Source organism: Cricetulus griseus, chromosome 4 (assembly GCF_003668045.3).
Source record: "Cricetulus griseus strain 17A/GY chromosome 4, alternate assembly CriGri-PICRH-1.0, whole genome shotgun sequence".
NCBI lineage: Eukaryota > Metazoa > Chordata > Mammalia > Rodentia > Cricetidae > Cricetulus > Cricetulus griseus.
This window is the reverse complement of record NC_048597.1, coordinates 154,689,946-154,708,526: the sequence shown is the minus strand read 5'-3', so window position 1 is coordinate 154,708,526 and position 18,581 is coordinate 154,689,946. Positions and strand designations below refer to the sequence as shown.

Below are 18,581 nucleotides of genomic sequence, written 5' to 3'. Positions count from 1 at the left end.
TTTACTGACAGCTCCGTCCTGATTCACACAGAGACTACCAGATGAATATGGGTATTTGTTTATAAAAACATGTTAGATTGAATATGGTGTAGAGCCATAGTTTCATGATTATTAAAAGCCAAACCAGGCCAAGTATAGTAGCGCATAAACTTAATCCTAGCACTAGGAAGGCACAGTCAGGAGGATCTCTGTTAGTTCGAGGCTAGCATGGTTTACATGGAGAATTCCAGGCCATCCAGGGCTTCATAGTGAGACTCTAAAACAAAACAAAACAAAAAGAAAAGAAAAAGGCTCTCAGCATTGCTTATGCAACATGATTTTATACATAGTGTATGGTGATAGGCATAGAAATAGGGCATCATCTCTTCTAAGGAGGAGGAGGAGGAGGTCGTAGTCCAAGGTAGTGTTTACTTTCTATGGGCTATGGAATTACGTTAGTGAGTTGTGACTGTTTCTAAGACAAGCACAGGGCATTAGGGTCCATTGTGTGTAGAGGAGGTGTTACAACTCTTGACTTGTGCACACAGGAGTGCTGGAGAGCAGTGTAGTGTTTCTGCACTGTTAAGATGATGGGGAACTGAGACCACCGGGTCTACCTTTGAGCCTTGGCTCACTGATTCTGTTTCTCAAGCAAGGAAAATTTGAGAACTTTTTCTTTTTTTAAAAGATGGTGATGATAGGATTTTAAAAGTTTGATTGTTCAAGAAAAACTATAGCTAATATTTATCAAGCATTATAACACAATGCTGATAAATTTTGATATTTTATATTAATCTGAAAATATCTTTATGAAATATTGCTTCTGTTACTTTACAAAAGAAAAATCTGAGGCCAAAGGCAGGTTGTGCAGTAAGTGATTCGCCTCCACCTAGCTCCACAGGACTGATCCTCAAAAATATACACAAAGGCACTGACACATGAGAACATAACATTTTTAAGAGGCTAGGGTGACTCCCTACAAGTGAAGGTTTATTTTTTTTTATTATTATTTTTTTGTTGTTTTTTGTTTTTTGTTTTTTTTTTTTTTTGAGACAGGGTTTCTCTGTGTAGCTTTGGAGCCTATCCTGGCACTCACTCTGGAGACCAGACTGGCCTGGAACTCACAGAGATCCACCTGCCTCTGCCTCCTGAGTGCTAGGATTAAAGGTGTGCGCCACCAAAGCATAGCGAGAGTGAGGGTTTAAAGCCACATAGACTATCTGGCTTGTGAGTGAAAGGCCAGAGATGAAATGAGACAGACTGGAGGCAGGTGTGTATGCTTTCCCTGCTTGTCTTAGCAGCATTGCTTAGGACATCTGCCCTCTGGCTTGTGATGCAGTACTGTTCTCTACCCTCTGTATTATTATCTGCTGTTACATTTCCAGAGTGTGGGCATTCAGAACAAGTGGAATGGATGAGATGTTGGAGTTTTATTTTGTGTTTAAGGAAATGTTACAGTCACAGTCTGTGCTTTTCAGATACAGCTTTATAAAATGGAGTTAATTGATGAGTATAGAGTTAGGCAATCACAACAAATTAATTTTGACATGTAATTGGTAAGAATTAGAATAAATAGTGTCCTAGTTAAGATTACTACTATTGATGTGTTGAAACATTGTGATCAAAAGGCAAGCTGGGGAGGAAGGAGTTTATTTGACTTACACTTCCACGTCACTGTTCATCATCAAAGGAAGTCAGGACAGGAACTCAAACAGGGTAGGAACCCAGAGGCAGGAACTGATGCAGAGAACATGGAAAGGTGGGGTGTTGTTTACTGACTTGCTCATGGCTTGCTCAACCTTCCTTCTTAGAGAACAAGAACCACTAGCTTAGGGAAGGCACCACTCACAATGATCTGGGCCCTCCCCTATCAATCACTAATTAAGAAAATGCCCTATAGACTTGCCTGCAGCCTGATCTTATGGAGGCATTTTCTCAATCGAAATTTTCATTCTTTCAGATGACTCTAGCTTGTGTCAAGTTGACATAAAACTAGCGAGGACAAATAGTAAAATGATTGAGTAAATGATTAGGCTTTATCATGTATATATAGACAAGGAGCACCATCAGAAAGTCACAGTAGAAAACAAATTGGGATAAAGAGACAGGGGTATCTGTAAAAAAAGGAGACTGACTTAATAAGAATTTAAAAGATGTATGTTGAATGGTTAACAGTTACCATTTAGTGAATGCCTACTCATGCCAGAACTTATACTAATGATTTGAGATACTCTTTTTATTCTCACAATATCTTAAGTAGTATTTCCATGAAATAAAGAAACTAGGACCAAATAAATAAATAAATACGGTGAAAACCCTGAGAAATAATGTACTTCAGAGTTACCTACTGAACACATAGCAAACTTGTTTAATTTCCACATGTGAATTTGTTTAACTCAGACTGACATGTTTGAGGCTAAAAGCAATTTATGGATTTCCATATTCCTTTGAACTGTACTGCAGTAGTTTGGAGGGATCAGTCTTTTAAGTTAGCATTTTTGGTTTTTAAAATTTGTTCTCTCTGTGGGTGTCTGTTTGGTGGGAACACATACTCATGTGTGCATGTGTGTGCACAAAAAAGCCAGAAATCAGGTCTGTCTTCTCTTGTCATCCATCTTATTTTTTAAGACAAATCTTTTACTGCACCTAGATGTTACCAGCTGGTTAATCTGACCAGCCAGGAGCTCCCAGGATCTGTTTGTCTAGTTTCCTAGGACTAGGGTTACAATAATCTCTGCTCAGCTTTTACATGGCTGCTGGACTGGGCTTTGGGGATTCTTACCCATGTTTTTATAGTTATGGAACAAGCACTTTAGTCATATTCACGGTGCCATCTTCCTAGCCCTCTTCTCAGTTTTATAAAATCCCACTGTTGCTCAGTTTGGTGAAGGCTTAAAAGAATGTCACAAACCAGTTTCCTCAGAAGTGACCCACACATCATCTACATTTCAGAGTATCTGTTCCTGTTTCTGTTTTTTAAAGATTTATTTATTCGTTATATATAGTGATCTCTGCCTGCATGTATGCATGCATGCTAGAAGAGGGCACCAGAGCATTAAAGATGGTCATGGACCACCATGTGGTTGTCAGAAATTGAACTCAGGACCTCTGGAAGAGCAGGCAGTGCTCTTAATCTTTGAGCTATCTCTCCAGCCCCGGCTTCATTTTTTTTTTTTTAATTTATTTTGAAAATTTCTTTATAATGGCTACTCTAACTGTTTAGAAGTTCATTGAGATGGATAGACTCTGGCTCTGTCTGATCTTGCTATATGATTTTCTTATTTGCAAGTTTTTTTCATAATAAAATTTTAGTAAATATGAAAAAATTATCGGATATATTTAAAAATAGCATAATGAGCCCCATTACACCTTCATAATCCAGTTTCAGCGCAAATTTGTTGTCTGACTCTGTTCTTTCATCTAATACTGTTTTCGTTAATGTGACTTTAAGAGGTGTGATGCTCTAAAATAGAACTTTAGTATTATCAAACCTTATGAATTGGTATTTTCCTAACATATAGTTTGATTACTGTAATTGTCTTACAGGGATCTGTTTGTATTTTGTGTATTTGATTTGTTTTGTGATGCTGGGGATCAAACCCAGGGCTGTGATGCTAGAGTCCCCCATTAATACATCCTCAATCCTGTTTTTTCTTTTCTAAATTTGAGTCAAGAGCCAGGCAAGATCTTTATAGCCTTTGGATGATGTGTAATTTATCATCTTCTCCTCCCCTCCTTTTCCCTTCCCCCTTTTTTTCTTGATATATTTTGTTTAAAAAAATCAGGTCATGTATCCAGGTAAACAGCTCACTTTCTGACTGTCTTTTTATGGTGTTTTATAACGTGTTCCCTTATCTTTGTTTTCTGAAAACGTCTAGTTAGATCTAGAGTCTTGATCAGATAGGGTTTGATAGTTATTGTCTGTGGAGAACAATTCATGGATAGTACTGGGTGCCTCTCATCCTGCCACACCAGTGTTAATGCTTGATTTTATTTTCATTGTAAAGTTCCCTATCAGTCTGTTGTATAATTTTTTTTTTTACATCCTTCTCATGGTCAAAATGAATAGATCCTATAATTAGGGGTTTCAAAAGCATAGTTTATCTCTTATCTATATTTAGTAGCTGCAAAAACTTCACCCTAAAATGTAGCTTGCATACAAAATGAGACATTGTAATACTTTTCCTGTGGACATTGTTTCTATTCACCCCACACAGAGAGAAGGCAGTGACAAACCCTATATGAGTCCACAGGAGAGCTGCCTGGTGAATCAGTTTACCCAGTCTGCTTAGAGGACATTGGGTGACTCAGGCACTTGCATCACCAAAAAAGCCTACTCCTGCCTGGTTGATGACTCAAGAAACCTGCATTATTGGAGTCCTCTGTACCACATGCATGCAGAGACACCACAAAGAGTTATGCCTGTGTCCCAGAAATTTGTATTTTGCTGATATTATCCTCACACAAAGGCCTCCGGAGTGCTGTAAATTTCTTCTTAGTTTCTTGAGCCTCCTCAGTCTCCTTGCTTCTTTCAGGAGGGATATTTCTTTTTGAGGAAATGACTACATTGAATGCAGGATAAATACTTCTTTTTGATTTTTTCCCAGAGAGTCTTAAGTCTTAAGAAATTCTGAAGTTGACCAGGGAGGGTTGTGTGACTGTGGTTGTAATATTTTTGAACTCACAGGTGCTAATGTGAGCCATCAGTTCTAATGTGAATGATCTAATTTTGGTCACTGTGAGAGAGGTAGAGATAGTTGGATAAGGCAGAGGCTAAGAAAGATGATAATGTTAGAGTTTTATTTGAAATAATAGGTGAACAAGGTAGGTTCCCCCAAGCTGAAGGTTAGATGACACAGTTTCATTGGTTCTATATTATTTTCAGAATTAAATGGAAAAACTGCAATAGTAAGTGACTAACTAGAGGTAGAAATAAGAGTAATGGCCACATAGTATATGAAGGATACTTAGTTTCAAATACACATAAGAAACATAGAACTTTCTTCCCTTACTCATTTTCATTTGTTGCTTACTGAAATGTATTAGTACATGTGTGTATGTGTTCTCTTTTCATCAGAGTCCCAAGAGTAGTCTGAAAGAAAGAATTTATCTAGAGGAAACCCCAGACAAAAGTGAAGGGATCCAGGACACTGTGAGTATGACATCCATGCAGTGTGGTTGTCTTTGACTTTTGTTTTTCAGTTTGGGGAGTGAATACATCATGAGCTTGTGCTGGCAAATGTGTCACAGCTGAGCTGTGCTAGGAAGATCTTGTGTGCTGTTCTGGGAGAGAGGGTGTGGGCCAAACAAAACCCCAATAAAACAAGTTTATTAGAATTTAGGAGATTTGAATAAGTAGAAAAGTAGTCCATAGCATTATTAATGTGTTATTATGGCATAGGTCATTAAAATTACTATTTTTTTTTTTTTTTGGTTTTCCCAAGACAGGGTTTCTCTGTGTAGTTTTGGAGCCTATCCTGGCACTTGCTCTGGAGCCCAGGCTGGCTTCGAACTCACAGAGATTTGCCTGTCTCTGTCTCCCGATTGCTGGGATTAAAGGTGTGCACCACCAATGCCCAGCAACTATTTTTAAAATATAAAATCAAGTATATTCATATTGTTTTGCATCTATCACTTGATGTTTCCAGAGTATTTTGTTTTCCTCAACTGAAATTTGGTGCCTATTAAATGTTAAACCCATGTGTCCACTGTCCCCAGCCCCTGGCAGTCAGCATGCATTCTATTTTTATGAGTAGACTACTTGACCTGTTCACATGAACAGAATCACATAGTATTTTTTCTTTTGTGATTGGCTTATATCAAGTAGTGTAATGTCTTCAAATTTGTCCCTGTAGCATATGCCAGAATTTTCTTCTCTTTTAAGACTACATACTACTCTTCTCCATTACCCTCTCGGTGCATGTATTAAACAGAATGGAATATGTAGACATAAAAAAAATTTAAACCTCTCTTATGTATGTGCTCACTCATTCACCACTGTGATACTTCCAATCCTTTTGGGTATCTACTTAGAGGTGCAATGGCTGGATTTTCAAACTCTTCAGTAAGATTAAAAGTAATCACTCATCTTTATTGTGTATGTGCATGATGGAGTCAGTTCTGTCCTTCCACCTTTCTTTCCACTAACATTTTAAGATGTGTGGCAAGTGCATTTACTTGCTGATTTCTTAGTGGCCCTGGATTTTACATATTCTCAACTGGATGCTTTAGCAGTATGATTTTATTTGATACTTAAGTGTTTGGGTGTTTTTTGCCTGCATGCATTTCTGTGCATAAGTGTGCAGTGCCTGCAGTGGCCAGAAGAGGACGGCAGATCTCCCTGGACCTGGTGTTTGTAAACCATCATGTGGGTGCAAAACCTGAAGCCAGGTCCTCTGCAAGAGCAGAAAGTGCTCACTAACTGCTGAGCTATCTTTCCAGCCCCATGATTTTACTTTTTAATAAATGTACTTGAAATTTTATTGTAAAAGACTTAACAGAATTTTGTGTTTTGAATAATCAAGAGATACCAACTAAGGTACAAGATGAAAATTTGACCATTGTTGAAAATAATGTTTCACTTAGTTTTTAAAATATTAAAAATTTGAGGTTAGAGAAAATAAAAGCAAATTTTAAAATGTAGAGACAGAATAGGGATTGGGTTTCATAGGCCATTGCCAGACCCTTGCCTGGCATGACCAAGGCCCCGTGTTTTATTCCTGGCAATGCAAGAAAGAAAACACATGTAACCCAGTTTCATTACAAGGTGTAAGTATGTGTAAATTAATGAGTGAAGTACTAAAAATGTTAGACCCCTGCAACCAAAGGTATGTAGTAAGCAAAGATGGTTTACTAGTCCTAGGGAAATGTTGGCCCCCAGCCTACCCCCTTTCCTGTCCTGAGAAAGAGCAGTCAGTGCTCTTGTGGACATTTGACTTTGAGCATTTGAGAACAGATACTTTGAAAATAAAGCACTTCAAAGAAGATAATGAAAAGGAACTCCATTGATGACGTGAGTCATGCATTTGTTTATTTTACATAGTGTCTTACTTACAGGTGTTGGCCACCATAGCCAGTGAGCCTCTTCTTTCCAGTACTTTGGTTGTATTCTGTCTTTTCCTTTGATCATCAAATTGTTTTTCTGTTGCTCTCCTCTGATGTTACCAGGACACACAATCGCTTGTCAGCAGTCCCTTCACCCGTGGAGCACCCCATATTATTGGAGCAGAGGATGATGATTTTGGTACTGAACATGAGCAGGTAATGGCACATGTTCGAAAATACTAAATTATCATTTTTCTGAGATGTCGGATTTGATAAATATTCTTTGGAAGTTGAAATAAAACTTAAAGATGTGAAGCTAAATCTTCAAAGTAACTTGGGTTAGTTGCTTATTTTAGCTTTGAACAGTAGAAATGAACTCTGCAAACTGCAGAAATGGGGTCATTTTAGGCGTACTTGAATGTTTCATTTTATTTTGGGGGTGGGATGTTACTGAATATGATACCTAAAATAAACTTTACAAATTCAAGTTATTCATTGGTGGAAGGAATATGATTAGCCTAATTCTTGTCTTTCTACCCTGTGGTCTTTCTTGCTGAATTCAATGGCAATTTTTAGGAACTTTTATATTAGGAAGATTTTTAGGCAGTGTCTCATATAGCCCAGGCTGGCCTGAAATGCTCAGTGTAGCTGAGGATGACCTTGAACCCCTCATCTCTCTCCTTCACCTTTCAAGTTCTGGGATTACTGGTGTGTTCTATCATTCCCACTCTCTAGTAGTTTTTCAAAGAAGTTTTTGGAGCCCCTAAGAGGCAAAAGGATTGAAGCTAACACAGGTTTGAAGCTAACCTGTGTTGGCTACATTATGAGATCCAGTCTCAGTCTATTTCAAAATCAAAAATAGCCGGGCGTTGGCGGCGAATGCCTTTAATCCCAACATTCCGGAGGCAGAGGCCGGCAGATCTCTGTGAGTTTGAGGCCAGCCTGGTCTACAGAACAAGTTCCAGCACAGGCTCCAGAACAATACAGAGAAACCCTGTCTCGAAAAACAAGCAAACAAACACCAAAAACCCCCCAAAATAACAAAAAATATTTTCATACTTTTTATATAACATTCACAATGTTTTTTAGAGACATGACTTTCTTTCCTTCTATCTCTTGCTTCTTGTTCTTGCTTTATTATGCTGACTGGACTTTCACAGGAGGCTAGTCATTTTGGGGGCATCCTTGCCATACAAAGCCCCCCTTAGACAGAAAGCGCTCAGTCCTTCATGCTTAAGCATGTGACTGACAGGTATTTTTGTACATGTTCCTGGGTGTGAGTTGAAGAATAGTCCAAGCTTAATGAGAGTTTTCTTTTTTCTTCTTTAAATCTTGACTGAATGTTGAATTTTGTTGAATAACTTAGGTTGTTTCATTTTCTTAGTGTTTTTCTGATGTACTCTCTTAATAAGACAGATTGCATTAATTAATATTAGAGTATTGAACTGGCCTTGCATTATTAGAAGGACCCCCAACTAGTCATGACATATTACCACTTTTTAATTTTATTTAGGATTTATTTAATATCGTGTATACATGTGGAAATGCATGTATTTATTTAAAATCGTGTATCAGCGTGTGTACATATGACACAGCACACATATGTAGGTCAGAGCAAACTTTTGGGGGTTCCCTTCTCACACTGTTTGGAGGCAGCCTCTCATACTGCTTCTGCCACTGTGCTGCTTGTGCAGTTCTGGCCAATTCTCCACATTCTACCTCCTTTCATCTGGCTGTAGGAGTATTGGAATTACAGGTGTGTGCCACCAACATCTGGAGGTTTTAATTTTCAGTTTACTTATTTTCATCTTATTCTGTATGAGTGTTTGGCCTGCATATGTGTTTGTGTGTGCGTAGTGCCTGCAAAGGCCGGAAGAAGGTTCCAGAACCCTTCGAACTGGAGTTAATAGACTGTTGTGAGTCACCATGTGCATGTTGGGAACCAAACCCAGGTCTTCTGCAAGAGCAGCCATTGCTCTTAACTGCTGAGTCACCTCTTTAGCTCTCATGTCTGAAGTTTTATTTAAAACAAACAAACAAAAAATACATCCAGCACTTGGGAGACAGAGGCAGGAGGACTCCAAATTTGTTAGCTTGGGTGGCATTTTGAATTCAGGCCAGCCAAGGTACAGAGCAAAACCAAATCCAGAACAAGACAGGTAAAAAAAGAAAACAAAAAACAGGAAAAAATGAAAAGGGAGAAACAGAGACAGAACAGGAAAGGACCTCCAATGAAATAGACCCTTCAAAGGCACTCTGCAATGACCTCTGTCCTCACCTAGGCCACTTCCCAGCTGCATCTCCAGGTGGGAACTCAGCTCTCACCAGGAGAGCCTATGGGGGGGGGGGCATTCCAGGCAGGAAGTGTAACCAGAGGTCAAAGGGAGACAGTATGCAGTTGGTCTTATAGTGCAGCGTTAATTTAGTTATCAGTTACTGACTATGATCATTTCTTCCTCTAGATCAATGGGCAGTGCAGCTGTTTCCAGAGCATTGAACTGCTGAAATCTCGCCCTGCTCACTTGGCTGTTTTCTTACACCATGTAGTTTCACAGTTTGACCCTGCAACATTGGTAATATACTTTATAGTTCACCTGACTCAGTTCCTGCACAGTGATTTCTGTGTTGGAGAACTTTGCATCTGTAAAATGAGTAGACAGACTTGTTTTCTAAACATATAAGGATAGGCATGCAGGATGCTTTAAATGTTATTAATTCAATTATTACCCTTTGTGGTTTTTTTTTTTTTTTTATTTTTTTCACTCTGTCTTTTCCATTTCTTTCCCCATGACAGCTCTGTTATCTCTATTCAGACCTGTATAAGCAGACCAACTCCAAGGAGACCCGGCGCGTCTTCCTTGAGTTTCATCAGTTCTTCCTGGACCGATCTGCAGTAAGTACCAAGTTACTAGAATCTTTCCTTCAGTGCATTAATTGCCTTAGTGACCCTGATTTCCTGTCCCTAACCATGCTGTTGTAATGTGTCATGCTTTTGGATATTCATATTATAATCTCAGTTCTTGATTATGCTTGGCTGGCTTAAAAATAATTACTAAATTAGTTTTGGGTATATGTATTCTTACAATTGATTTTAATAACCTTTGCTAGTAAGGTTTTTTAGTTTTTTTTAAGCCTTTTATTTTTTAAACTGAATTTATCATTAGCATTACTAAGTAATAGCCCTTAGTACTTCCTTGGATGGTCCAGTTGCTTGTCCTTATCCCTTCACTTTTTTTTGTTTGGTTGATCTTAAAAAAAAAAAAACAAACAAAAACCCACTATCCTTTGTGTATGTGTGTGCAGACACATCTGCATGTACATGTGCAGGCCAGAGGTCAGCATCAGGTGTCTCTCTATCGCTTTGCACCTTATTTTTAGCATAATTAATTTTATTTATTGGTGTGGGATGTGTGGGCACACTTGTGCTAAGATGTTAGCATGGAGGTCAGAGGGCAACCTGCAGGAGTCAGTTTTTCTGCTGTGTGGGTCCCAGGGATTGAATTCAGGTTTCAGGCTTGGTGGCAAGTACCTTACCTGTTTAGCCATGTCCCTGGCCCTCTACCTTATTTTTTGAGACCAGGTTTCTCACTAAATTCAGTGAGACTAACTGACCAGTGTACTCTAGGGGTCCTCCTGTGTCTACCTCCTCCTTGCTAGATTATAGTCACAATACCACCATGCCCTGTTATATATATTTTTATTTCGTTTGCATTGTTATTTTGCCTGCATGTATGTCTGTGTGAGGGTGTCAGATCTTGTTGGAGTTACAGACAGGTGTGAGCTTCTGTGTGGGTGCTAGGAATTGAACCTAGCTCCTCTGGAAGAACAGACAGTGCTCTTAACCAGTGAGCCATTTCTCCAGCCCCAAGCCCTGCTTTTATGTGGGTGCTGAAGACTGAATTTAGGGCCTTGGGTCCTCATGCAAGCACTAATCTGTCCGAGCCATCTCTCCAGTCATCCCTTATCCTCTTCATTTTTGCACAGGGTTTCAGGCCAGCCATGAATTCGGTATGTCACTGAAGATGACCTTAAACTTACTGTCTTGCCTCTATTTCCCAGTTGCAGAGATTAAGGCATGTGCTACCATATCTGGTTTAATGAGGTGCTGGGATGACACCTATCAGCTTCATGAGTGCTAGGCAAGCATTGTCACTTTCCAGCCTTTGTCCTCTCACACTTGCTGCTCTCTTAGATGACTGCTTCAGACTCTCTAATCTCCATTCCTCCCCTAGGATTTTCTCAACTGAAGACTGCTTTTTATTTTACTGATTTTTATTTACATGTATGTTTGTTGTCTGTGGGTATGCACCAACTGTATATCAATGACTGAATGCCAGAAGAGAGTGTCAGACCCTTAACTGAACTCTGGTCCCTCTGTAAGATCAGCAAGTGCTCTTAGCCACTGAGCTATCTTCCCAGCCCAGCCCTGACCCTGCTCTTTTCCTGGAAAGAGTGTAAAGCAGTGGTCTTCAACCTTCCTAGTGCTGCAACAATGCTTAATACAGTTTCTCTTGTTGTGGTGACCCCCAACTATAAAATTATTTTGTTGCTACTTCATAATTATAATTTTGATACTGTTATGAATCATAATATAGATATCTGATATGTAAGCCCTGTGAAAGAGTTGTTCCAACCCCCACCCCTCTACCCACAGGAGTCGTGACCCACAGGTTGAGATCTGCAGGTATAGTGTAGAGAAAGAAAATAACCAGATGTATCGCCTATTTCCATCATGTGTACCTGCCTATTGACTGCTCATGATCTGTGTTAGCATTAAAGTATAAGAAGAATCCATATTAATGTATTATTCTTCTTTTATGTGACAAATCATAATTATTTCATCCATTATTTTATTTATTTATGGTACTGGGAATTAAATCTTGATATGCCAAGAACGGCTCTACTACTGAGCTACATTACCACCCATCATGCACTTTTTTCCACTTGTGCTAAAAATGCTTTTCCTTTTTCTTTTTTTTTTTCTTTTTCTCGTGTATTTTCTTTTTTCTTTTCCTTGAAACAGGGTTTCACTATAGTCCAAGCAGGCCTTGGACTCCAGATTCTCTCATCTGATTCCCAAGGGTTGTGGTTACAGACATGTATGAACATGTCTTGCCGTATCACTCTTCTTAAAAGTGAACATAAGGAGAGATGGCTCACTCAGTGGATAAAGTGCTTGTTGTGCAAGTATAAGTAACTGAATTAGATGTTTGCCCCCACATGAAAGGCCAGGCATGGCTGTGTACACTTGTAATCCCAGTGCTAAGAGGACAGGGGAGACAAGGATCCCAGGGACTCTCCAGCCAGTTAGTCCAATGGAATCAGCAAGTACCAGTACCAGGTTCAATGAGAGGCCCTGCCTAAAAAAGGTAGAGAGAGATAGAGGGACTATCTAACATTGGTCCTTCACAGATTGATGTGTGGGCAAGCATACCCACCCACCCACATACACACACCAAAATAAATAATGTAAGGATCTCATAATACTTTAACACTGACTTATTTTCAAATTTAAACTTTAGATCTTTATAGGAATTATTTACATTTAGGAAGTATGTGACGTTAATGGGTGTTCAGTTTAAAATAAGTATGTAAGACTCAAAAACTCAATTCTACATCCATTACTCCCTCATTGGGAGTATACCTTGAGATTTCTAAAAATTCACCTAAGAAAATTATCAGAATAGCATGATCTTTTGGATAAGATTCAGATTCAGAAATGAAAATCATGCTTACACATGGTGTCAGTTTTTTTCTGTGTAATATACAGCTTTAGGTTTTACTTGTTTTTCAAATAATGTATAACTAATTATATTGAGCAGTATTTCTAGTAAGCCAATGTCAGATATTTATTTGGAATAATAATGAAGCATTTGTTTTGCGGTCTAGTAAAATGACTAGTTATTTCCTTCATAACAGAACACTGGGAAAGAGTTTGTTTCTATGAGATGTGTGAGGTTGGTTATGAAATATACCTTTAAGAATAACTTATACATGTTCTTCTGTGTATCTCAGAAGTCTGCAGTGTTTTAACTTTCCTTTGCGATCTGTTTCAGCACCTGAAAGTTTCCGTTCCTGAGGAAATCTCAGTGGATCTAGGTAAGTGTGGAACACTCATGTCCCTGAAGATTATTATCTCCATAGAAATGTAGCTTGCCTTAGTTCCAATGTTTTATTTGTTAGTCAGTTTAGACTGATTTAGCGCCATAAATCACAGCAGATAGAGAGTCTAATACATTGAAAAGATGAAATCTGAAATCTGATGGGAAGTGTGTTAACTGCACTTATTAACTTCTCTGGTATATCAAGTTCAGTTTGTACTGTGTAATGCCACTATGTTGCCAGGGTCAGGTCACATAGAACATATGTTTAGATCACATACTTCCTTTTCTTTGTGCAGAAAAGAGAAGACCAGAGCTTATTCCTGAGGACCTCCATCGGCACTACATTCAAACTATGCAGGAGAGAGTCCACCCTGAAGTTCAGAGGCACTTGGAGGATTTTCGGTAAGTTTGGTGTTAGACAAAACTTGATAGGCTTAGTGGGTAGTGGTAGTGCATGCCTTTAATCCCAGCACTGAAGAAGCAGAAGCAGGCAGATCTCTGTGAGTTCAAGGCCAGCCTGGTCTACAGAGAGAGAGAGAGTTGTAGGACAGCCAGAGATATTACACAGAAAAACCCAGTCTCGAAAAACCAAAATAAACACAAACAAGAAGAAAAGTCGATATGCTTATTCTGAGTTATTTAGGCACCTGGGTCAAAGGGTTGGATGAGAACCAAGAGTTCATAGTCTCCATTCATGCCCTTTCAGAAGTCAAACTCATTGCTGTCTGTGCTAAGTGAGTTTCTTCAAGAAATGTGTTTTTTGCATTGACTACCACTAGAACCCCATGTGATTAGGCCACAAGTAGGAAACATGACATTCTACCTGTTCCTAGAAACTTGTAGCTAAGACTGTCTAGATAACTAGAGGGAGATGTTTTGCCCTTTGCTAGCTGAAATCCCCCCCCCCCCCAACTCTTTTAGACAGAAACGTAGCATGGGACTGACCTTGGCTGAGAGTGAGCTGACTAAACTTGATGCAGAGAAAGAGAAGGACCGGGTAACTCTGGAGAAAGAGCGAGCATGTGCGGAACAGATCGTTACCAAAATTGAAGAAGTGTTGTAAGTCAGAGAACTATGTGCAGAATGCTAACTTCACTTGACGGACTCTTTGAGCAGCTGTAACAGGCCCATCAGTTTGTACATGTAGAACTATTTGTTATAACACTTGGAAATAGAATTTTTTTTCTTGGTAATCTGAAGTTCTTTCCTTCTTTTGTTGTGAGTGTTGGTTACTCAGTAACTCCAAACTGGTAATCAGTGATCAAAGTCAGGTGAACACTTTCACTGCTTAATTTCACAGGCTTTGGAAATACTTGTTGCTATAAAACATGTTAAACTACTAACATGACTGTGAAATGGTATGGGTCCTTTGGGGATTAGAGTTCTGTCAGTATTTTATTCTAGATGTAGCTGGGGCCCAAAGCATTTAGATCTTTTCTGTTGTTTCAGGTGTCTGAGCTTAATAGCAAATCTCTGATTAAATGTGTTTCTTTGATCTTTTTGATAGTACAGGGGTTTAAATCCAGGGCCTTGTGTACCCTGCTAGGCAAGCAGTCTGCCACTGAGTTAGAGATCATCTTCAGATGTATATATTTCATCTTAAAATATTTTTGTTTTAGGATGACTGCTCAGGCTGTGGAAGAAGAAAGGAGGTAATAGAATGTTTCCCCACTAGAGCTATTTTCTGTCTTCCTTAAATGACAGTTTCTTTTAACTTCTGCTGGTTGTTGGCTCCCTCTGGTGGCCTGTATTTTATTTGACTAGCACTATAGTGTCATGGATAGAATCACTTTCTGTGTACAGTTTTTAGTTTCTGCCTTATTTTCCAACATTGGGGCTCTAGAAATCATTTGCTCTCTTTAGTCTGACATCAGAACTCTTATTTAATTATTTCTCCTCCAGTTCCACAATGCAGTATGTTATTCTCATGTATATGAAGCATTTGGGAGTAAAAGTTAAAGAACCTCGAAACTTGGAGCACAAGCGGGGTCGGATTGGATTCCTTCCAAAGATCAAGGTAAGACTGGGAAAATAATAGAGGAGGCTGCCTTGCTACTTCTTCACATTTGGATACAGTGTTTACTATTCAGCACATTAGTGCTAAGCATCATAATAGGTCTAACTTGGTCTCTGATTTAAAAAAAACTAAACATCTATTGAAACACATATATAAGCTTATTATTATTATCAGATAATATGAAGAGTTTATATGCCTGCCATCTACAACATAGTGCCTTATGCCTCAGGATGCCTGCCTCATTTCATAATTGTTTGGTTTCATTTAATAATTATTAGATTGTTAAGATCTATGAAGGCCAGCATGTTTTTTATTACTGTGTCCCCAGTTTTTAGCATGATGTCTTCATATGTTATGAAAGTGCTAAATTGATGAACAAATGATGTAAAACAGTCTCCTGATAAATATGTACATTTTTGTCAACAAGCTTCTGGTAAACTTACCATTTTATTTTTTTCTAAGAGTATTGTTTCTATTGAAAAGTTTTGAAAGCTGAACATGGTAGTTGCAGGGCTGTACTACCAGCACTTGGGAAGTACAAGCAGGAGGATTCAGCTTAGACTTATAAGCTTAAGGCCAGTCTAGACTACATTAGATACTGTCTCAAACCAAAAGATACAAAAACAAGGCATATTGAGTTTGAGGTACACATATGGCTTGCCAAGCTCCATTGGTGTTTTTATTTGTATTTCACCAGCTCCTATCTACTAACCAACTATTAGAATCATGTTGCTCTATTTGAAAGCAACAACAACAAAACCTACTGTTTGATGTATTTTATCTTAATTGTAATTGTACCTCAAATTTAGCAAAGCATGAAGAAAGATAGAGAGGGTGAAGAAAAAGGGAAGCGAAGAGGATTCCCCAGCATTTTGGGACCCCCAAGGAGACCAAGCCGCCACGACAACAGTGCAAGTATGTTGAAACCTGAGATGTTGTTCCTTGCAGGCCTTCACTCATTGGGTCAGGATGCCTTGCAGGAGGTGGCTGCTCACAGATAATGTTGTTGATGCCCCACTGTGCCTGGCTTGCCTCCAGTGCAGTTTCTGAACTAAGTGCTCCTGTGTTGCTGTATTAATTGTTGTAAACATCTTCATCAGTAACATTGTACCATCACATGACTGTCATGACTTCTTACCACCTCTGGTTTTATGCACATGTATTCAAGCTATGTTGGCTACATTAAAAGAGAGGGGCGGAGGAAAGGGGAGGGAGGAGGACACACCCCCCCACCCACCCCCCCCCCACACCCACCCCTAGTCATGGATTGCTCTACCATAACTTGTTTAATCTGTTTGTACTTAGTGTTATTGACTCTCTACTTCTGTAGTTTCTGCCTGTCCACTGAGTTTTTTCTGATATCCTGCCACCTTCATCCACAGAGAAATATGAAACCACCAAACAGGACTGCAACAGAGGTAGAAGTGTGGAGAGGTAGCTAGTCTGTACTGTGCTTCTCATCTGAGTTATTTACACATTTGAAGATCCTATCATGCAGGGATGGCAGTATCGTTGAGGAACAGTGGGGTCCCTATGCAAAAGCCAGTAGCACAGGGTGGGAAATTGTGACAGGTAGAGGAAGTCTTCAGAGAGAGGGAGAAGAGATGGAGGATTTCACAGTTGCTGACCCTGACTTCATGCAGTGCAGAAAAAGTTTCAGAGGATGGACTTAATTTGGGATTTACAGAGGCATGTGAGGATGTGTAAGGTCACAGAAAGCTACCTGAGTGTCTACAGTTTCTGAAAGTATCTGGTGTGAACAAGAGTAGTGAGCAGGATGATCTTTGACACCTTATTATGGTGACATTGTGAAGTAGAGGGAAAGTGGAGTGGAGCTTGTGAGGCACTCAGATCAAGGCTGCCTCTTTATTTTTTAAAATGGTAAACAACATTATCTGCTATGTCTCCCAGCATTCCCTCTCCCTTCCTCACTACTGCTCTCTCTATTCTCTTTACACTCTTTCTTCCCCTGCTCCATCCCTCTTAATTTTTCTCATCTACTCTCCTTCCTTTTTCTCCCTTTTCCTTCATTCATCTCCCCATCTTTCCATCTCTTAGTCTTTTTGTGTCTGTCCCTTGCTGTGTGTAATAATTGCAGACACTTTTTCAGATATTTTTATCTACCCCTTTCCCTCCTCTAAGCTGATTTGCAACACAGGCTGCTAACCATTGCTTTCTGTTCAGTTGGCAGGGCCATGGAGATACAGAAACTACGCCACCCAAAGCACTTATCTGCACCCTCGTCTGTGAGTCCTGAGCCTCAGGACCCTGCCAAGTTGCGTCAGAGTGGATTAGCCATTGAAGGAACAGACACTGGATACCTGCCTGCCAGTACCATATCCTCTGCCACTTCAGGGGCTGCTCTTTCCCAAGAAGGAGGGAAAGAGAATGATACAGGTGAGTCTTGCTGTAGTTCAGCCTAACTTGAGATCAAGATTTAGATGTAAGCACATTGAGCAAACAATGGAGAGACAGAGTATTTTAACTGAAACTGAATCCCAGTTTACTTTGATATAAATATTTTAGTATTCTAGTGTCCATAATGAACATAGGCTGAATGATAGTTTGCAGTTTTCAAAAAAAAAAAAAAAAAAATCCCAAAACAACATTCACCGAACTCACTAGCCAGCCACTCTTGGCTCATTGAGAGATCCCGTCTCAAAAACACATGGTGGAGAACTGTCAAGGAAGATAACCTCTTGTTCTGTAGTCTCCATACACAAGTACACATAAAAACACCCACTCACATATACACTACACACACACACAAAGTAAAAGAGGATTTTTTAAGCAGTTGGTAGTTTGAGGTAGCAGAAGGAGAAAAAAAATGAGTCTTGATAAAATTATACTACTCTGCCAATAAAAGTAAAGATTTAGGGGTGCAAAGAAAAACAATTGTCCAAGAAAGTAAATCATACTAAACATGAAGTGACCTGTATAGGGTGGCACATGGATCTACTCCCAGACCTTGGGACATGGGTTGCAAGTTGCAGGGGCCAGTTTGGGCTACATAGTAAGACCCTGTCTCACTAACAAATGAGGGCTGGTGAGGTGCTTGCCATGCAGCCTGACCACCCGAGTGCCATCCATGGACCCCAAGTGGTTGAATGGGAGAAGAAGCCTCTGCAAGTTGTCCTCTTACTTGCACATGCACCCATGCACACACGCCCACACAGTGTAAAAAATGTTTTTAATTAACAAAAAGGAAACAAGGCAAGTGTCAAGATCATGAAGCAGTTGGTGGAGTATGAGATTTAGTATAATAAGCACTCTGTTTTATATGGCCAAGGAGTTACATAATTGGGGACAGTAAGAAAGAAAATATTCAAACCAACACGCTTCTTAACCTGACAGAAACAGTATGCATGTATGCTGTAGGTTGTATTTGACAGTATGTGTATGGTCGTAGTAATGCAAACATACTTGACTATACTTGA

The 18,581-nt window shown here is 39.4% G+C and overlaps 1 protein-coding gene across 4 annotated transcripts in view; it reads left to right on the top strand.

The window, feature by feature from the left end:
* Positions 1-18,581, top strand: part of Arhgef12 (Rho guanine nucleotide exchange factor 12) — a 133,656-nt gene that overhangs the window by 87,316 nt on the left and 27,759 nt on the right. For all 4 annotated transcript variants that reach the window (XM_027411891.2, XM_027411890.2, XM_027411889.2 and 1 more), the window contains 11 exons: positions 5,057-5,131; positions 7,147-7,239; positions 9,486-9,596; positions 9,818-9,916; positions 13,080-13,122; positions 13,424-13,529; positions 14,049-14,186; positions 14,747-14,779; positions 15,030-15,144; positions 15,954-16,059; positions 17,329-17,541. In XM_027411891.2, coding sequence (XP_027267692.1) covers positions 5,057-5,131; positions 7,147-7,239; positions 9,486-9,596; positions 9,818-9,916; positions 13,080-13,122; positions 13,424-13,529; positions 14,049-14,186; positions 14,747-14,779; positions 15,030-15,144; positions 15,954-16,059; positions 17,329-17,541 — 1,132 coding nt within the window. The remainder of the gene's footprint in view (positions 1-5,056; positions 5,132-7,146; positions 7,240-9,485; positions 9,597-9,817; positions 9,917-13,079; positions 13,123-13,423; positions 13,530-14,048; positions 14,187-14,746; positions 14,780-15,029; positions 15,145-15,953; positions 16,060-17,328; positions 17,542-18,581) is intronic.